General features: G+C 53.2%; 1 protein-coding gene across 3 annotated transcripts in view; it reads right to left on the bottom strand.

The window, feature by feature from the left end:
* LOC123353831 (LIM homeobox transcription factor 1-alpha-like) overlaps positions 1-19,234 on the bottom strand; it is a 60,509-nt gene extending 41,275 nt beyond the window's left edge. Inside the window, exons 1-3 of one of the 3 annotated variants that reach the window (XM_044995245.1) lie at positions 19,128-19,234; positions 17,174-17,254; positions 7,758-7,944 (exon numbers count right to left, since the gene is read on the bottom strand). In XM_044995245.1, coding sequence (XP_044851180.1) covers positions 7,758-7,944; positions 17,174-17,231 — 245 coding nt within the window. In that variant the 5' untranslated portion in view covers positions 17,232-17,254; positions 19,128-19,234. Of the gene's footprint in view, positions 1-7,757; positions 7,945-17,173; positions 17,255-18,077; positions 18,108-18,348; positions 18,748-19,127 lie in introns of those variants that run through there. The other 2 variants (XM_044995244.1, XM_044995246.1) reach the window with 2 other exon arrangements.
* Between the last annotated feature and the right edge of the window lie 1,528 nt (positions 19,235-20,762).

Below are 20,762 nucleotides of genomic sequence, written 5' to 3'. Positions count from 1 at the left end.
TCAGTGGAGAGTATTTTCCTCCCCCTTGAACTGTTGCTGTTTGATACCATTTACACGAGCTGCACAGAGCGGGATTTACAGGGCAGGTGCCCAAATGAAGCACCGGGATAGCTGGCAGGGCCCCAAGCAAAAGGGGAAGAGAGAGTTTTACAAAAGCCTTCAGATTGTGGTTTTATATGATAGGGACCGGAGAGCAACATCCATCTTCGGGCTTAACATTTCATCTCTAGATCAACAGCCCGTTCCTTCCCCCACATTCAGCTGCAGCTGTTGGCTTATCTTTCCATTAAAGCATTTTCCTCTTATTGCACAGTTCACATGAGGAGGGATACGTGCCAGACGGGTCTCCCCTCTGGGTCAACACGCTACAGCCATGGTCTAAACCGCTGCCCATGGTGACGTTGGAGTCTGCAAACCCAGATCAGTCCCTGGCCAAAACACTGGGGTTGGGGTTGTGCGTACATTTAAGAAGGCTGAGAATGCAAACACGGGAGGACAAGATTTAAAAAAAATGAGGGTTGGAAGTTATAGACTCCTTTGAAAATAGCAGCTTCAGAGCCTAGGGGTATTAGGGTAAAATCTTCAAAAACACTTAGTGACTAAGAAGCCTAAGTCTCATTTTCAGAAGTGACTTGGGGCACCAAACTCCCAGATGCCTTTGAAAATCCCATATGTGACCCATTATTTAGGCACCAAAATAAGCCTCTAAGGGTGATTTTTTTCAAAAGCACCTAAGTCCCATTTTCAAAAAGTCTGTGTTTCCTTGAAAGCCAATGCTCCTAAGTGCCTAAATCTCTCGAAAAGGAACTTGGGAGCTTTTTTTCACCCTTAGAGGCTTATTTCACTGCCTAAATAACGATTTCCAAATGGGATTTTCAGAGGCATCTATGACTTTGGTGCCCCAAACACGCATTTGAAAACACCCCGGATTTAGGCACCTAACTCAGGCTCTGTCTAGAGGATGAAAAAAGATGTATTAACACCTTGAAAGTGCTGGCCCTGGTGTAGCCTAATGATAAAGGTGCCTCACACCTGTATAACTTACGTCCTTTCTGGTATAAGAATAAGCTACACCAGTAGAAGCAACTTTACCAGTATAATGGCATCCACACTGGGTGAGCGGGTCGTTCCAGTGTAACTGTACCACTACAGTTAAAAATGCACAACTTGTGCGTGCAGATAAGCCCTGAGCTAACGTGGTTTAAGCAAGCACCATTTTTCTTAATTTACACAGGGCCCCTGTCACCTGGTTTCAAAAGCCCTAAACACAACAACTGCGCTCAGCAACTTCCAAGGAGCTCAGCCCTTTGGAAAGTCAGCCTCTGTGAGCCTATCTTGGCCTCCAGGTGAACATCACACCAGCACAGAGGGGCAACATCAGGCCTAAATACCTCTGAAGTCCCTCCCTGGATTCCAGTGCAAGTTCAGGGTCACAGACTGCAAGCTCTTTCGAGCCGGGACCAGCCTGTGAAGCATCCAGCAGAGCTGGGGAACTGTGAAATAAAGCAGAGGAGGTGATGTTAACTGAGTCCCCTTACATTGAGGAGTGGCCAGCTGCAGCAGTTTCTGGCTCGTGTCTGACGACTAACCAACCCTGGGAAGTGGGCAAGCCCTGGTATTTTTATTACTGTCCCTGCTTGCTGCCAAGTGTCTGCGTCACCGGCAGGGAGGCGGCTGTGTTCTCTCTTCTGAAGCGCGGAGGAGATAAGATTGGACCGTTAAGAAAAATCTTTAAAGGCGGCTGCCAAACTCCAGGAAACTTTACAAAGCATGATGTCTCCTTCCCAGCAGCCTCCCCAAACCCTCATGTGCCGTCTCTGTATTTCTTTTCCCGGCAACGCCAGCTGCCAGAGACCTATCTGTGCAGAGACAGACGCTCTCATCTTTCACAACAGCACCATGCTCCCCCCGGCTGTGGATCGCAAATGCCCCAAGACTAAGTGCACCCTGCCGCTGTGCAGGAGGGGACTGTTCTTATCCCCAGAGCACAGCCAGGAAACCAGTCAGAGAGAGGGGATGTGATTTGCACAAAGCCACACAGGAGGCCTATGTTTGGAAAGAGAAACCCAGGAGTCCTGACTCTCAGCCCACCCTCTACCCTAACCACCAGCACCCACTCCGTGCCCAGAGCCAGGAAGAGAACCCAGGAGTCCTGACTCCCAGCTCTGTCCCTGCTCCAACCACCAGACCCCACTGCTTCTCCACCTTGCATTTGGCCTGTTTCTCCTGCTGATTCATTCAGTGGTGTTGCAGGCCTGTCTTTGTGACATCACTAGCTGCCATGGTGACTCTAGCTGATGGGTAGCTCAGTGGTTTGAGCATTGGCCTGCTAAACCCAGGGTTGTGAGCTCAATCCTTGAGGGGGCCATTGAGGGATCTGGGGTGAAAATCTGTCTGGGGATTGGTCCTGCTTTGAGCAGGGGGTTGGACTAGATACCTCCTGAGGTCCCTCCCAACCCTGATATTCTATGGCTGAGCTGCGAGGTAGCTGACATCACAGATCCCTGGTTCAGCTGGTACGTTCAGGCTAATTCCAAAGGAGAAGCTGCGGTTTACACAGATACCCCAAGTCTTGACAGTGTGGCCGAGGAAAGAGGGGGAGTTCAAAGGCATTTTGGTCACTGGTTGGGTTCTTAAAGTTTGCCCGAATGGCACCATGGTTATTTCAACTCTGGCCTCAGGAAATAAGGAACCCATGTAAGCTCTGAATCATCCCCCATGCTGCAAGGGAGGGGAGAGCCGAGTGTCCGCCCAAAGCAGCTGCGATGCTTATGGCCGTGATCAAAGTGCTCCGTGCAGGGAGATAACCTCCTGCAGGATCTCCCCTGACCCGCTCCATGGAGCTTTGCCACTTGGCCAGCGTGGGGAGTCATAAGGCTGCAGCTTTGGTTAATCATTCAAAGCCCCGTTCGGGATGAGCAGCCCCTCTCCTCCCATCAGGCTCTTCCAGCTTATCGCTGTTCCAGACGTGTTGAAGGAGGACTTCAAGGGCAGCCGGACTGGGATCATCCCATGCACCAGCTCCCCAAAGTCATCCTCCTTCAAGAGCCAGAGCCAGGACCTAACAGAACCAATGGCCTTCACTCCCCCTTCCCCAAAAGAAGAATACATTTTGCAAGTTGCATGCACGGTGCCTGCCGGGTGGTGGGTAATGGACTGGCCTCGACTAGCAGCATCAGGGTTAGAACTACCTGTACCCCGTATCCTCTAGGATTTAACTTGGAGCTTGCTAAAGTAATGCAACAGCACACCTCGTTGTAGGCCCAGAGTAACCCCTGTGCCCTTAGTGCAATTTCACAGGGACCCCATCTTGGGGAAGGCCCCGACCTCTAGGGGAAAAAACCAGCCATGCAGCAGTGCAACCCCATGCGCCAGGTCGCAACAGCCACTCACTCAGATTTGGGCCGGCTGCCTCCCCTGCCCCCGTCACGAGAGAGGGCAGCCTGGCCTGAGTGGCGTGGAGCCATGCAATTGCAGGGGCAGGCGATGGGACCGCGCTGTGCTGGGCAGCCTGGGTCCGGGGGAGCTGGCCTAGGCTGGGACAGGAGAGGAGCGTGCTGATGAGTGGCCAGGAATGTCCCAGAAGTGATGGGTGGGGGGGAGGTGTAGGGGGGTTATGGGATGAGTGACAAGTGTTGGGGGGCTGCGGGGTTAAGGGATTGGGAGCAAGTGGGGGATGTTGGGTTCGGGGGATGAGGTGAGTGGGATGTACGTCAGTGCCGCGGGGATGTGTGTGTGGGGGGGCTGTCAGGCTAGGTGGGGGCTGGTGGAGGGTTGTTGGGGTATATGTGAGGGTGGAGAGCCATTTGGGGGCCCATGTGGGGATGGGGAGAGAGGGGCATTCTGGGGTGGGATTGGTATGTATGGGGGGGCACTCCCTGCACAGGAGCTCAGCACACCATTCGTACCGTGCAGGGCTGGCAGCCCCTGGAGCAGAGCCCTAGTTTGAGGAAGGTGGGGGCCCTACCAATGTCCACAGGGCCCAAAACCTCAGGGCTTGTCTTTTTGCAGAGTGGACATGGCTACAGATGGCTGCGTCCCAGCAGGACCGGTGTGTGAGGGCAAGGAGCAGAGTCCCCTGCATCCCCTTCCTACCTCTGTGCTGCTCTTGGTTGGCAATTCAGGAATAACCCCGCGCTGTGCCCCCACATGCTCACACACCCTATTCCTTTCCAGCCAGCTCCCAACACCTCAGCCTGCCCAGCCCCAAAGTTCTTCCACACTTCAAGAAATTTAAATGCACAAATTGCTAATAATCTGGAGCTCAGCCTGAAACCATCACATCAGAGACCACCAGGGATCCAGGGGTCTCCCTGGGGGAAGAGAGAGCAGGTGCCACCTTGCTTTCCAACCACTCCTGCTATAGAGGAATTCGGTTCATCTGAATGGAGCCAGGCAAGACATCAGGATCCTCCTTTCCATTCTACAAATGGGTAAACTGAGGCACACAGCAAGTCAGTGGCAGAGCTAAGAATTGGACCCAGAGTCCTCACTCCCAGTCCTGTGCTTACACCACAACACTATCTTTCTTCTCTGTTAGGAAAGTCACCAGAAGCCTCTGGATGGCTTCAATGTATTATTGAGTTACTATTTTTAAAAGACAAGGAAGAAGAGCTTTGCCATTCAGGTATTGGTAATGTTCATTTATATAGTGGTAGCTTCTAGTAGCCCCATCCACGGACCACGACCCCACTGTGCTAGGGGCTGTACATTATTTATTAGGTGTATTACGGTAGTGCCTAGGCGCTCCTGCCATGGACCACGACCCCACTGTGCTAGGGGCTGTACATTATTTATTAGGTGTATTACGGTAGTGCCTAGGCGCTCCTGCCATGGACCATGACCCCACTGTGCTAGGGGCTGTACATTATTTATTAGGTGTATTACGGTAGTGCCTAGGCGCTCCTGCCATGGACCATGACCCCACTGTGCTAGGGGCTGTACATTATTTATTAGGTGTATTATGGTAGTGCCTAGGTGCTCCAGCCACAGACCATGACATCACTGTGGTAGGCACTGTACAAATACAGGACAAACGTATCTCTAGAGCAGTGGTTCTTAACCTGGGATGCACGTACCCCCTGGGGGTGCGAGATGCCCTTTCTGGGGGTGCAAGACATGGTAGATTTTTTTAGAAGGTAAATCACTGAAAACCACAAATTAAGCACAGGCCCGTAAGTACCACTACTTTGTTTCACCAAACTAATGTATTTATTAACATTACACATTTTTAACGATTACTGTAATATACAAACAAAATATATATCTAGGTTTAAAGAACCGACCTACTTCAACGATTTTTGATATGGGGGGAGGGGGGGGAGAACATATTTTGAGAACCAAAGGGGTGCAGGCTGCAGTAAAGGTTAAGAATCACTGCTCTAGAGGCTGTCAACAACTCTAGAGTTTGGGTCTTGATGACAAAGGTGCATCGGAGGTAAATACTCCCCTACAGACATTTCTGAGCCATCTAATTGCTGGATTCCTCTTGGTGCCAATTGCCAAATTTATTCACTTTTTTGTCTCCATTTTCCTCTTTTCGGTTTCCAGGTTTAGTTAATATTAGGAGAGTAAAATATTTCAACGTCTCTATTCAATGGAGCTCAGGTTCTACCCCTAGTGTCTCTGGGCTGAATGGTGGGAGCAGGAGCTCTGGGGGAAGGAGCTACAAAAAATATGGGAGTTCGCAGATGGGCCAAAGTGCAAATCCCTTATTGCCATGTTTGGGCTTCTGCCTCCATTACAAATGTACAAATTCAATTTCAAAAACACACAGTCTCTCTCACCCCAGATTTGTTTGGGGATGTAACATGCAGAAGTGGCTATTTGGGACTGCAACACACAGCATGAGCAGTAACCCGCAGATAGACGGGAAGGCTGTTCCACCAGCTACCCGTGTTTCCTTGAGGGAACCTGTAACATTTTAACTCCACATTTGTAACAACAACAAATGCGCTTTCGTTTGGCAGAAACACCATCTCTGCTTCCAGCTACACACAATACTGCTCCTGCCCGAATTGGTACTTTAATCCACAAAATTAAAAAAAAACGTAACCAACCTAGCAGAGAAGCCCCATTCTGTGCTCCCGGAGCCCTTGTCAGCCACTCAAAATAGGGTCTATGAGTAACCGTCCAGCTGGCTCTACCCCCTCGCCCCCATAGCGGGGAGACAAACCAACTACCACCAGCCAAGCGGAGCACAAACACAGCTCAGTGATCAGGAGCCTGTGCAGACAGACAGATTTAGTAGCCCACCTGACATGTCAATAGAACTGTGCCATTTTGCACCACAAACCAGAACATGCTCTCCCCCAGGGCAGCTCCCTCCCTTTTAAACCGAGGGAACTCCATACATTTCAGCTCCAGCAGGATGGCACAGCTGCATGCACCCCGGTCCCTGCTGGCTCTTTGAAAGGCCTAACTTTCCCCTTAGCTGCAGAACGTTCCAGGTCTTTGTTAGTAGCTGTCTCTGCTCAGGTAGGCAGGGCCTGGGTCTCTGTTGCTCTGGAACCTCATGCTATCACTTCTATGCAAACTGCTCCTGTTCCAATCTGGAACCAGGCAGACAGCCATGGAGAGCCAGCTGCTCACTGTGCAGGATATTCTCTAGTACGCAGTCGCATCTCTCTCTCTGCATTTGCAACTCAGCAATGGGCCTACAGCAGAGCTGCTCTGGCCAAGTTCTGCCTTCATTTGCACCGGTGCATGGCCACCGATTGCAGGGCATTGCACCAGTGTAAGCCCAGGCATATCAGTCCAGTTCGTAGGGAGTTGGGACTCCTGGGATCTAGTCCCAGCTCCATGATCCTGGTCAAATCATGACCTGCCTCTGTTGCCCTCCTACCTTGTCTATCTTAGGGCTGGTCAAAACTCAGAAGTTCCATTCCTCAGGAAATTCTGACATTTTAAAATTGCCTTTCATCCTAAATTGGAACAAAACATCAAGATTTCAAAATTTACTGAGAAAAATTTCCATTTTGGAAACGTTTTAGAAAGATCCAAATGACCTTATCAAAGTGCTTCATTTCAGCCATTCTATTTTAGAAACAATCAAATCAAAATAAAGTGCTCTGATAGTTTTTCTATAAACATTTTGACAAAGTTGATACTGTATGTTGCCGTGGAGTGTTTCAATTTTGTTGAATTTGCATTTTCCAATGGAAAATTGTCCCACTGGAAAATTTTTTGACAAGTTCTACTCTATTTAGGGAAGGGACGGTCTCTCACTACAACAGAACCTCGATTTCATGCACCCCAATCTTACAAACAGTAAGTTACACCAACCATTCTTCCCTTGTGGAAAACAAATAAATGACAAAGTGAAAGTCATGGTGAAAAGTCGACATCCCTCACAGTCTGATATCTTCAGTGCATTGGAAAATGCTTTGCAGTGGTTTGATGGGAAGCAGAAAGTGATGCAGTGCTCCTTTCTGCAGCTCATGCACTGAACCTGCTGTAATGATACATTCGATTTTATTATCTCCAATTACTTGGTAAAACAGGGCTTCTGTTGTTTGGATCTGTGCAGCACCCGAACAATGGGCCTCTAGATATGACTGCAATATACATAACCTGACCCTATACTTCCTATCCCCTGCTGCATATCATTCCAGTCATCTCTTCTTCACAGTCCATCTCCAGGAATCCATCTCACACCTGTTCTCTCTGCTTGCCTTCCCCCTTAATGGCAGCCTCAATCACAATAGCCAGCGCTTGCGACGTGAGGGGAACCAAAACTCAAAGCCAGAGGCACTTACTTTTCGTAGTCGTGCTTGCAGTATAGCTGCCGGTTGCGACAGTAGCAGGTGCCCGACAGCGGCTGCAGGCAGGCAGCACACTTCACGCAACCTTCGTGCCAAGAGCGCTCATTGACTCGCAGGAGGAACCGGTCAGAGATGGGCGTGTCGCAGCCGGCACAAACCTCCCGCATTTTGGAGTCCGACCCTGGCAACAGAGAAAAAGGCAAATGAGACTCACGAAGGAGGACTGGTTTCCAACTGGGGATGTGTGCTGCTAAGGTGGAATTCACCCCGGGGGAGGAGACCCGGCCCAAGGCCTAGGCCTCATGTTTGTGCTAAATTGGTTTTTAAAGCCATGTGTTACTAGCGTTAATTGTTGTACATGCACCCAGAGAAAGAGAGAAACATTGTATTGGCCACATATTTTTACAATCTTATAAATAAATAAAAATGTTTTCCCCACAAAAATATATGGCATCTTCAGGATTGGTTTCTAATTTTCAAGTAGTACATTTTAAAAAATCCTCTCCCCCCAACCCCCTCCAAATCCATCACTAAAGAAAACTACAGAATGCAGGAGACCATCCCCTCTGGACTCTAATAGCTAGATCTTGTAGAGTGCCCAGCACCTACACTCAGGACTTGATATTCACATGATATCAGCACACTGGGGGCTGAAAACATGCCCCAAGTGTCACTTGCACCATCAGCAAGGTTTTCCAAGGTGATCTGCTCCCAGCAGCTCCCACTGTTTTCAGTAGCGATGGATGTGTGTGTGTGTGTGTATATATCTCTGTTCTTCACAGTTCTCAATGGTGCAGGACATGCACTCTCTGTTGTTCTCAGGGATGCGTGTGTGGATGCGCTCTGCTGCTCTCAAGAGGAGCTGTTGGATGCTGAGTACTTTTGACAATCTACAATAAGAGTTTGGAAGGAGGTCAGATTTGGGTCTGAATGGCCAGCCTGTGCCTCCCGGGTGTAAGCCAGATCCTGGTGCTAAACCAGTTAAAATAGCGAGAGCTCCAGAGACTTGGGATTTTTTCCCTGGACGTTATCATCACATAAATCTATGGCTACCCTTCAAAGGCTTCCCTGCAATAACTCCAAGATAGAGGCGTGCACGTGGGTAATAAATACGCTATCTGGAGCATTGGATCTGGGCACTAGGCCGAGCCAGGCAGGTACTAGGTACCTTAGCCGAGTGCACTATCTCCGCACCCATCATGCTGAGCTGCTCAGGTTTCTTAAACCCTTCATTTGTCCTATCCCTTCACCAGCCCCTTGTTCTTTCATCTTCCTTTGGGCAGAGCTCACCCAGAGCCCCCTGCGGGGGTGCGAGAGGTGCCAGCTAGTCACATAGGGGGCTTAAGTGGGGCCTAGGCCTCATGCTGAGCCCTGCCCAGGGGTAGGGGTGGGGTTAGGGCCTTGTGCTGGGGCCTGCCGGGGTGAGACAGGCCTGAGGGTGGGCCCTGTCCAAGGGCAAGGGGTCTGTTGGGGCCTGCGTGGCGTGGGGGGGGGGGGCAAGCAGGTCTCTAGGCTTCCCGCTGGGCCTGGTCAGGGTGAGTTTTACCCCATGCGAGCACTAGGGATGGCGCAGTCATGAGAGAACTGGAGTGTCCAACAAAGAAAGGCCATAAAATTCCCTCCTCAGAGATGCTCTGTGCCCCTCTCATCTGGGGACACAAAGCAGCCCTGCTTTGGAAAGGGGCACTGTGGGCACAGCGTTGGGGGAAGTGGGCTGTGTGATTTCTAGGCAGTCTGCAAAGATAGAAGGGAAGCGTTGATTTTCCAGCCTTGCAAAACTCACTACCTAGGGGATCTGAGAGGCAAGCGGGGACAGTAGGCAGCCCTGGTCACGCACCCTCCAATAATAAAGCTTCTGTGAGCCAAATCAGCCCCTCGGCAACACCTGTGCAGGTGCCTCGCACTCAGCAGAGTGTCACAATTCAGTTATCTGCAACAGGTGTGACAGAGGACAGAGCCTGCCCAAGCAACGGACTAACCAACAATTCTGATGACGTATGAGCCAGGCTAGAATCCAGAGGCCTGATGCCTTGGCCCCTCGCACCTCATGCATTCACTTTCTGCAGTGTAGAGTGAGTGTAAAAAGTTACTCTCCCAGTATGGTAGCTGTCTACATTCATGTCCTTGCACAGGGGTAAATCACAGTACCCGGCGCAGGGTAAAGGAGAATCAGGCTCTGTGCTTTTCAGATTTTACATCATATCTTAGACTGGGAAGTCTCTGGAGCCCAGCCTGGTCTGTGTTATTTGTTTGTACAATGGGGCCCTTAGGTGTTACTGCAAACCGTAGTCGTGATTCGAATGCAGGTGCCAGGAGAGCCCTAACCCTGCATGGCCTGACTCTGCCTTGGCTCTGTCCCAGCCTCTGCCATTAGACAATCATTTCCTGCTGCATCTCGCTACTTAAGCAGCAATAACCTCTGCCAACAGGAGCTGCCTCCCCACCAGGCTCTCACCAAACCACATACTTGCCAATAGGGAAGAAGATCAGCAGATATTCTTGTGGCCTGGGAGAGGGAAGCAAGAGCAGAGGAAGCCGCTGAATTTGGTGGAGGAATATTAGTGCTGGGATGGTTTGGGAAAGTGGCAGCTCACAGAAACGCAGCCCTGGCCTCCTGAGCTCTTTTACTGCCAGTATGTTGGAGTCCAGCAGTTTGGGAACTGCTGCAATCAGTGCCTAAAGTAGTGTGGGAAAAGGGTGCGTGGGAAGTCTAACCATAGCCTGGGAGCAGCAGCTTGGACGAGGGCTTGTCTACACAGACATCCAGGGAATTAATCTAAATTAACGAATGGTGTTAATTTGAAGTGGCTTAGTTAAACCACAGTGAATCCCTGTGTGGATGCTGTTATGCAGAATTAAACTGGCCTTAATTTGGGTTAGTGTAGTGAATTGTGTTTAGATCGCTTTAACTCTGAATACCAGCATCCACACAGGGATTTAATTGTATTTTTTACTTCATACATCTGATGAAATGGGTTCTAGCCCATGAAAGCTTATGCCCAAATACATTTGTTAGTCTCTAAAGTGCCACAAGGACTCCTCATTTTTTTCGCTAATCCACTTCAGTTTAACACCTTTAGTTAATTTGCAACAATTTCCCATTAAGTGACCTGGCTTGATTTATTTGTATGTATTTATTTTTGCCAAGTCTGTGCCCCCTGGAGAATTCCTCCCACATACACTTTAAACACTGCCCCAATGCTGCTGCCGCTGCTGGGGGCATGAATCAGGGTTCTAGGAAGCAATACCTCCTCCCTCAGGTTTCTCCTGAAGTGTTACTCACTCAGGCTTGCTCTGCTTGGGTTTTGTCTCTGTTCTCTCGCCCACTTTAATCCTTATGTTTTCTCTTACGTTTCTCTCTCTTCTGCCTCCAGCTCTTCTTACCCCAACTTCTTGCCCCTCCCACTGCCTCTGCTTTTTCCTTCATCCTTCCCCCCATTTCCTTTCACCAAACTCTCCATGAGGGGAGTCTAGAAGTGATTATAGATAAGCATTCATTGCATTTCAGCAGCACAACCCTACAGAGCTCTGTGCACGTGTGGAGAGTCCAGGGCTGGAATAGCAGGAGAGCTGTGGGTCAGGAGTGAGGGGCATCTGAAGAGTTGGGGGAGGAGCCCAAGGCTGGAATAACAGGGACTGTAGGTCACGATTCAGGGGCAGTGGAACAGCTGTGGGTGGGAAGTGCAGGACTGGAGTAGTGGAGCCATTTGGAATCTGTGGAGGGGCAATTTGCGAAGTGCCTGCCTTCTCTAGGTCTAGTTGTAGCAGGAGCTAGTCTTTCATGAGTCCCAAACCCACATACAACAGCAAAATGGTCAGAGGCACTTGTCTGGGCTCAGCCCAACCCCGTTCTGAGCCAGCTCAGAAAAGGCAGCTGCTAGGATCCTCTTTAGCGCTAAGCTACTGGCCCATCACTAGCCAGTAAGGGCACCTTATCGTTGGTGCATAAAAGCAGGAGAAATCATTCGCAGTAAGTAACATTAATTGGGTTCATCGGGGCTTGTTACCATAGTCGGCACCTTGGGAGACTGAGCATCATGAGTGAAGGTGGCTACTCCCTGCACTTTCCTGCCCCTGCTAGATTTTCCATTCAGCCTCACTAGGACCTGAGCCAGCTTCCCCCAGCTGAACTGCTGCCTCTGCTCCTGCAAACAAGCTGCCTGTATGATCCATTCCTGAGCAGGGCTGCCTGAGTGCTGCTCTGCCAGCAGCCATGGACATTCAGAACTATGCCAAGCCCTAGACAGCTTTCAGATTCAAACATATTCTGAACTAAACACTCGGGGGGGGGGGGGGCCCGTGCAAGTCAGAGGATGGGGCCAGCTGGAGGGAACAAAGCCTATTACCCCTCCCCCCAGCATCTAAAGGGAAACATCTTGCCCCCAGAGTAATGAGGCAGTGTGGCTTAGTAAGGTGAGCACTAGACTAGGACTCATGAGATCTAGGTTCTATTCCCTGTGGTGAACAGTGGCAAGATATTTCCCCTCCCCCCTGGTTTTGGTTTTGTCTATTCAGCCCATAGGCGCTTTGGAGATGGGACTCTTTCTTACCAAGGTCTGCTCCACACACGCTATTTGTGCCAGTTAGGGGTGTGACGTCTTGCTGATAGAGTTATACCAATGCAACTCCTTGTCTGAACACAGTTGTACCAGGATAGCTTCCTCCCCTCCCCTTAGAGGAACAGTGCGAGGCGGTTGTCTAATAAACACACAGCAATACAGGTGCATGTGGGGTGTAAACACACCCTCCCGAGCAGGGGGGGCTGGAACAATTTTTATAGTGGGGGTGCTGAGAGCCATTGAACCAAACTGTAAACTTGTATATAATGGAAACCACTTCAAGTGAGGGGGTACTGCAGCACCCCCCCACACCCCTAGTTCCAGCACCTATGCTCCCAAAATAATATGTGTCAGTGTGCTCATTTTGCCAGGGAAGAGGATAAAAGACCAAAGAAGTGACAGTTGTTAGTCGCATTGCTTAACCCACTATGGGAAAGCGATCAGATACCACAGTGATGAGACAGGTGTAAGAACCGATACCCGGCTACACCTGTGTACGCACATTTATATTGTTATAACTGCATCCAGTAGGGTGGTTGTGCTGCTTCAGCTAATCCAGGATAGATAAAGCAGCACTTCTGTGTATAGATGGGGCTTACCTGCCTGTGCCGCCCCCAGCACATGGAGTCTCAATCTCAGCTGGGACCTTTCACCACTACCGTAATACCCATCATGAAAATGATTCTCTATAAAAGTCACCCAGTTCTACCGTAAAGCCTGTAAGAACTTAGCCACTTAATAATGGCTCTAGCACAGGGCAGTGCAGAATGGTTGCGTGGTTTGTCCCATGACCTTTGTTGCCTGAACTCACTGTCTCTGATGCTGCACTAAGCACTATGCGAGCAGACCCCTGCAGTGCATAATTTGTAATGAAAGATGTGCTGGGGCTCAAACAACGTTTTACATTCATAACAGACACAGCAAACCCAGAAGTGCTGGGGCTATGAACTGCTAAGCCTAGAGGTGCCGGGGCTCAGCCCTGGCGCAGATTAAGCACTGGCACCCTGGCATTACATGACTGGGACGTGAGAGTATAAACTCTCAGAGCCAGGGCCCATGCTGTATGGAAGGAGTCTAGAACACAGTGGGGGATGCTGCTGTAATCCAGTTAATTAATAATGGTCCCTCCCCCTCCAACTCATTGTTGCTAGCACTCCCCTGAACTGCACGGGGCCTGCCAGCACTGTCATCACAAGTGAGTAAATGCAGTCAGGACACATTCACTCCAGGTTGCAATGGCTGAGCCCGAGCAGCTGGAAAGAACGTGGGGCGGGGGCTATGATTTGGGGAGAGGAGCTCATTTTTTGAATGATCAAATCAGTGTTTTTTAAATCTTTAAAATTGTTTGCTTTGTGTTTGTCTAACTTGAAGACACCTTTTTCTTATTCAAAACACTCCACTGACTCAGAAGAGAGGACCTGATGCCCCTTTAGAAGAAAAACAAATGAAATGCAGCCACAAAGCTCTCTCTTCAGCTACCCTTTCCTGTGAGCTGCTGGATCTGCTACTGCCAGTCATGTAGGATGGAGCTGCAGCACTTCAATACCAGACCAATTGCAAGAGCGCAGTGAAACTGCACTATGCACACCGAGAAGCATTAAGGCCTCAATTCAGCAGAGCTCTAAAGCGCCTGCTTAATGTAGGCATATGCTCAAGTTCCATTTGACTTCCGTGAGACCTGAGCATGTGCCAAAAAGTTAAGCATGTGCATAACTATATTGCTGAATAGGGATGGATTCATGCATGTGTCTAAAATTAAGTACATGCTTTCATGCTTTGTTGAATCAGGGCCCAATGCTGCTTATCCCTAAATATTCAAAAGAGACACCTAAGGGAATGGGAATAGCATAGACAACACTCTGCAGGAGTGGGTCAGGCTCAGGTCTAAACCCACACAAACAAGGAAGGTCCATTTAAAGCAGAAAGGGTGAGGCTGTGGTGCTAGTTTTGGTGCTTGCGCAGCAGGAGTCAGGATGGGGTGTCAGGAGAGATTCCCTCTTGTTTTGTGCAGGGGCATGTGCCAGGCTGTTAGCGACACTCACCTGTCACTAGGGCTGGGGGATCTTGTTTTGCCTAACTTGGAACTGACAGACACTGTGGATTTAAAAGCTTGACTCAGACACAGGGGACAGTAGGGGCTTGTCTTCACTGCAGAATTAGCTCAAGAGTTGCCCCTCGCTTGAGTCCTGTCCACACACAAAACCCCCTTAACTCGTGTGTGGCAGGACTTGTAACTCAAATTGGCTGGCCTGTCAGCTCCTCACCCGCTAACAATCACACTGTTCCAGTGTCAGGTTGCTGTGTGACCGCTCTCACTCATGCTACGCTAGGAGCAGAATTAACTCAGGTTTAGAGAAGTTTAAAGTGTTTAAAGTTTAAAGGGTTCATGCCCCAGTTAGGGGGGAGAAAGAAAAGTTTTCATTTAAAAAAAAAACTGCCAGGGTTAGATTCCCAAGGGCTCAGTACTCACAGCTGGGGACAGATTTTCAAGAGAGTTCATTTCCCACCAAAGCACCTAAATAAAGATCAGATTTTCTAGAGTGCCCTGCTCCAGAAGTTCCCAGGCTGGGTTCCTCGGAAAGTGTGGCCCATGGTCTTTGTCTGGAGCTGATTTTTTTGATCCCATGGAAATATTTGACTTTTCATCAAAACTCCAAAAACTGTTGGTGTTTTTGTTTGACCAAAAGTTTTCTGTGGAAAGGAAAATGTATGGGGACAGCATCTCATTTAGTAAAAAACCCAGTTTTCTGTCCAATAACAGTTTCAATGAAAGATTTCAAACCAGCTCTGTTTTCATCCCATTGGCTGTACGGTGTGTAACAGGGGTTCTCAAGCTGGGGGTCAGGACCCCTCAGGGGGTCACAAGATTATTATTATATGGGGGGGTCACGAGCTGTCAGCCTCCACCCCAAACCCACTTTGCATCCAGCATTTAAAATGTTAAATACATTAAAAAAGTGTTTTTAATGTATAAGGGGGGGGCACACTCAGAGGCTTGCTGTGTGAAAGGGGTCATCAGTACAGAAGTTTGAGAACCCCTGGTGTGTAACTTTCTGTGGTTGGGTTTTGCAGTGACTGCAACCCCTTACAAAAAGCATAAGCTTCCCCGTTAGGGGTTTCGGGGGGATTCTTTAATACTTAAGTAGCTTTTGGGAGAGGGAGTAGGAACAGATATTAAAATGGAGAACAAAGGTATGTGAACTTGAGCTAGCTCTGAGTTACAAAACTTCAGATGCTGCGAGGTTCCCCCTCCTTGTTCAAAACACACTTTACGTTATATTATTAAATGACCAAGTGAGCCTGTTGCCAAGGATTACGCCATGTGGAATGCCACAGAGCCCTGCCCAGGGCCAGCCTGTATTGTGATTCACTGACACCGGCCGTGTGAGCAGGAGGGCTGAAGGCATGGTCAGTAATTCACACCTGGAGTTTTGTTAGGCACAAGGCCAAGCACCCAGCAATAACTTATAAAGAGAACAATCCAACGATGCGAAGGGTGTAAGTGGGAATGCTGCTTGTCTGTATAATATCCAATCCCTGGTAGAGTCACAACCTCCTCAGAAGGGGCTGGACTTGAAACTGGAAGTAAACAAGCCTCTGACATTTTGGATCCTACGGACTGCAAGGCTTTAAACTTAATGGGTAGAAAATGCAGCAGTTTGAGTTTAAAAACATGAGTTTAAAAATCTTGTTCCTGTTCCGAGGGGGGCACTGGCGAGATGACGAATGAGTCCCAGTCAGAAAAATGTGCAGCATTAATTTAAAGGGCAAACTGCTTTCAAGAGTCCCATTGCAATGGAAGTTTGCTGATTCCTTACCAAATTCATTCATAGATTCTAAGGCCAGAAGGGATGTGGTCATCTGGTCTCACCCTCTGTGTAACAGGCCACAGGAGTTTCCTGTATTATTTCCTGCTTAAGGTCCGGTGACTGGGCTTGACAGAGTCGATCTTATAGAAAAATCCCACCTCAATTCAGAGATGGCCGTGCCGGAAAGTCCCCCACAACCCTTGGCAAGTTGCTCCAATGGTTAATTAGCCTCACTGTGCACCTGGTTTCATCTGCATTTGTCTAGCCCCAACTTCCAGCCATTAGATCTGGTTAGCACCAGAGTGAAGAGCTTCCTATGAGCCAATTTCTGCCCTTCAATACACACTCGTGGACTCGGCTCAAGTCACCCCTTAACCTTCTCTTTGTTAGCTACACAGAGGAGTCTATCCAGAGGCAGAATTAGCTCCTTTGGGGCCCGCAGCAGGAATATTTTGGGGCGCCCCTTACCCCTCCCCCACACCGTGGCATGATTTCCTCAAACCACAAAATCCAGCAGCACAAGACACGGACATTTGTAAAACACTCCCCGTAAATAACGGGCTGTATTCGGGGTAATACTCAATCGGGGCCGGAGACCGCTCAGGTTAGTCAGCCCCATGCTGCTGCCATCCCAGATCTGTCACGGCAGGTTTTCCAACCCTTAACTCATTCTCCTGCCCCGAGCCCTCTCCCATTTAGCAGCAGCCTCCCTCAATTCATGCTCAGGCCCCGCACCCAGACTCACACCAAACGACCCGGCTGTGTGAACTCAAAGCCACGTCGTTCTCTCAGCCCCAATCTGGGTGTGGACAAGCAGCGGCGCTGGAACGAGGGGGCTGCCGCAGCCCCTGGCTTGGAGCAGTAACAAACCCCGAATCCATCAGCAGCCCCCGTGTAGACAAGCCCCGGCTCTGTTCTCCAGCTCTGGCTGAGAGGGGGGCTCCGGACAGTCAGCAGTGATGGGGTGTGACCCTGCCAGCCCACTCCCTACCGGGGGAGGAGGGTCTGTCTCTCGGCTGCCCCAGGACAGACAGACACTCACCGAAGCCCAGCACCGGGGTGGCCTGCTGCAGGCAGGATGGCGCCTCCTCTGTCTTCATGCTCCAGCCGGGCTGGGGGGAACCTGGTGCGGGAGGGAATGGATTAGTACCGGCAGGGGATGGGGACCGGGAGGGGTTGCCCTGGGCCTGGGGAGGGGTTAGGAAACCCGGGGTGGGGGCAGGGAAGGAAGATCCTCTGAGCTGGAGGGGAGGCGGTTTCTCAGCTGAGCTGGAGGGGGAGACACCCCCAGGAGAGGAGACCGCGGAGCCTAGCCCCGGAGTCCTGGGCCACCCCGACCTTTGCAACAGAGCCACTCTTCCCACTCCAGCCTGTGCAGGTCTGTGTCCCCCCCCCCCCCCACGGCCCCCATCCCCACAGCTCCTCCTGTCCCCCGTCTGTCCGGCCACTAAGCTTCCTGTCTGTCCCCCACAGCTCCGCGTGTCCCCCCGTCCGTCCGCCCCGTCTGCGCCGCACAAATTAACCCACCGGGCTCTCTACCTCGGTCGGGGCAATGAAGAACCTCCGCCGCCACCATTATCGGCCTCCAGGCTTCCCGAGCCGTGTGGGGGCAGAGCCCCCAGCGGTTACCCCGGCTCAGCCCCCGCCCCCCGGGTGAGCTACGGCTCCTAACTGGGGTGGGTGATGGGGCCGGGATGGGGCAGGCTGGGGTGGCAGGTTACAGGGGCAAGTTATGGGGCAGGATGGGTTCGTTATGGGGCGGATAATGGGGGAGCAGATGGGATAATCGTGCGGGTGGGTAATGGGGCGGATACCGGCTCGGACGTGGGGCGGATAACGGGCTCGGACGTGGGGTTCGCGGCCCCCAGCCCCGGGGCGGGGAGAATCCCACCCCCCGTTTCCGCCTGTTGCTTTAATCCCCGGAGCCGAGGTGGGTTTTTACCCACCCCGCTCCCGGGCGGGCAGCGCCCCGCAGGCGCCTCCTTCCCCCGCCGGGTCTCGCTGGGTTCGGCTCCAGGCTCGCGGTTCTGGTTCGCGACCCGCCCGGCGCCGCTGGGTCCAGCGAGCCCCGCGGAGCCGCTTTGATGGAACCACAACGAATTCTCCGCCCCTGCGCCCCGGAGCCCGCTCGCCCCGGCCGGCCCCGGCCGGGTAAAGTCCCTGCAGCCCCCCGGCCGCCCCCCGGCCCCCAGCCCCGCTCCCGCGACCCGCATTCACCTGCGGCGCGTCCTTCCCTTCGGTGCCGCAGCCGCCGCTCGCCTGACAACGGGGCCGGGCCGGCGCCGCGGAATCGGAACCAACGAAATCTCGTTAGTTCCTCGGGTTCGTTGCCCCAGTCCCCGGCGCTTTGGTGTCCTTCGTGCGGAGCTTTCCCGGGCCCGCGGGGTTCGCGGTAATTTCGGGGCGAGCGCCGGGCTCCCCGCGCTAACGAGCCTGCCCGGTTTCAGCCGCCGAACCCCCGGGCTCGGTCCCGGCTCGGCTGCGTTCGTTTCTCTGGGACTTGCCCGCAGACGGGGGCGGGTCGCTGCCTGCTGGCGGGGGCTGTGGCTGCGCGGCGGGTCCGGGTCCGGGTCCCGAACCGGGAGTTCGGGGCTGCTCCGCCCGCGCGTGCAGATTTACACGCGGTTCTCCCGCAGGGCAGCACCCCCGCCCCCTCCAGCAGAGACCCCCCCCCCCGGCTCCGCAAAGAGCCCAGAACCTGGACGGGCAGAGCACGGAGCTGGCGCGCCCCTCACCGCTGGGGCGGGGCGGGGGCTGCAGCCTTGGGGGATTTTCAATCCCCATGAAGTGCCAGGGACGCCCACGCAGCGCCCGGGAAATTGGGGGGGGATGAGCCCGGCCAGGAGGGCAGCTGGGTCCCAGGGTCTCCATACACCAGGGATAAGTTGGTACCTCTGAGCTGAGACCCCCGCCCCATGGGTGCCCCCGGCCCGTGCACCCCCCCCCCCCAGCGCAGCGACGCGGGGAGGAGAACAGACAAAAATCTCGACACCTACCAGGCTGGGAGGCTGGGCCAGCGCCGGCTGCGATGCCGGAGCCAGAGACTTCCCCGGCCGCTCCCGCTGCGAACGGGGGGCGGGGGGGTCCTATTGTCTGAGGCCGGGAGGATCCGGGGGAGAAAGTAGCGCTGCTGCTCCCAGACACAACGAGTCCGTGCCCGGCTACCGGGGCGCCCCCGGCCCCCGTCCGCCTCGCCCCCACCCCCAGAGCGAGCGAGCTTCAGAGGCCAGCGCCTGGGTCCCCGGCGAGCCTCGCCCACCCGCCTCTGCAGCCCCCGGGGCCCGGGCTCCGCAGGGGGCAATAGGGAGACCCGAATTCGAGGAGTTTTTAAAGGGCTGTTCCGGGGCGGGGCGTTTCCTATCGGCCCGAGGGGGTCGATCACACGCATCAATTCGAAGTGAAGCCAGCCCCGGTGTCTCCGAGCCGGAGCCAGCGGGGTTCCCGGCTGCAGACCCGAGCGCAGATCCGCTCCGGGGCGGGCAGGAGGGTGAAGGGTCGGCGGTGGAAGTGGGGCACTGGCCAGGCCCAGCGGGAGAAGCCTGGGGTCGGGTTATACGGACCGGCAGTCAGTCTATAGAGACCCGGGCAGGCCCGGCGGGAGAAGCCTGGGGTCGGGTTATACGGACCGGCAGTCAGTCTATAGAGACCTGGCCAGGCCTGGCGGGAGAAGCCTGGGGTCGGGTTATACAGACCGGCAGTCAGTCTATAGAGACCTGGCCAGGCCCGGCGGGAGAAGCCTGGGGTCGGGTTATACAGACCGGCAGTCAGTCTATAGAGACCTGGCCAGGCCCGGCGGGAGAAGCCTGGGGTCGGGTTATACAGACCGGCAGTCAGTCTATAGAGACCTGGCCAGGCCCGGCGGGAGAAGCCTGGGGTCGGGTTATACGGACTGGCAGTCAGTCTATAGAGACCCGGCCAGGCCCGGCGGGAGAAGCCTGGGGTCGGGTTATACGGACCGGCAGTCAGTCTATAGAGACCTGGCCAGGCCCGGCGGGAGAAGCCTGGGGTCGGGTTATACGGACCGGCAGTCAGTCTATAGAGACCCGGGCAGGCCCGGCGGGAGAAGCCTGGGGTCGGGTTATACGGACCGGCAGTCAGTCTATAGAGACCGGGGCAGGCCCAGACCAGGCGTTTGGTTGTGAGTACCGGGGGAAAGGTGCGGGGAGTCCCGGGCCAGGGGCCGCGCTGCGGTCCCCGTCGGATTGTGGGGTCACTGCGATGCCACTGCACCAGCTCCTGCCAGGCGTTATAATGCGACAGGGCCATATCCCGGCCTGGGGAGTCACCCGCAGCGAGCAGGCAGTGGAGCGGGCCGGGGCCTGGGGCTGAGCCCACCGGCACCTGTGGAGAGACAGGCCAGCCTGGGCGAGGGGTCTGAGTGGCTGTGACAGACCCCACGCGTGACCGCGCCCCGGGGGCTGCTCGGAGCGGGGCGGTGACCGGTCAGCTCAGGGCACAGACGGCCCTGCTCCGTGACTGGCTCTCACCGCACCTGCTGGCGGGGCAAAGGGCAGGATCCCCCCCCCCAGGAATGGATAGGGCCCGGGCACAGCGGCCGGGCGATTTGCGACGGTCGTTACAGGCCGGATCCGCTGGGCTCGGGTTAATCCGATTTGTGTAACAAACCGAAG

The sequence above is a fragment of the Mauremys mutica genome, chromosome 20 (genome assembly GCF_020497125.1).
Source record: "Mauremys mutica isolate MM-2020 ecotype Southern chromosome 20, ASM2049712v1, whole genome shotgun sequence".
NCBI classification, from domain to species: domain Eukaryota; kingdom Metazoa; phylum Chordata; order Testudines; family Geoemydidae; genus Mauremys; species Mauremys mutica.
Note: the sequence above shows the minus strand (reverse complement) of the source record. Positions and strands in the feature narration are given on the sequence as shown.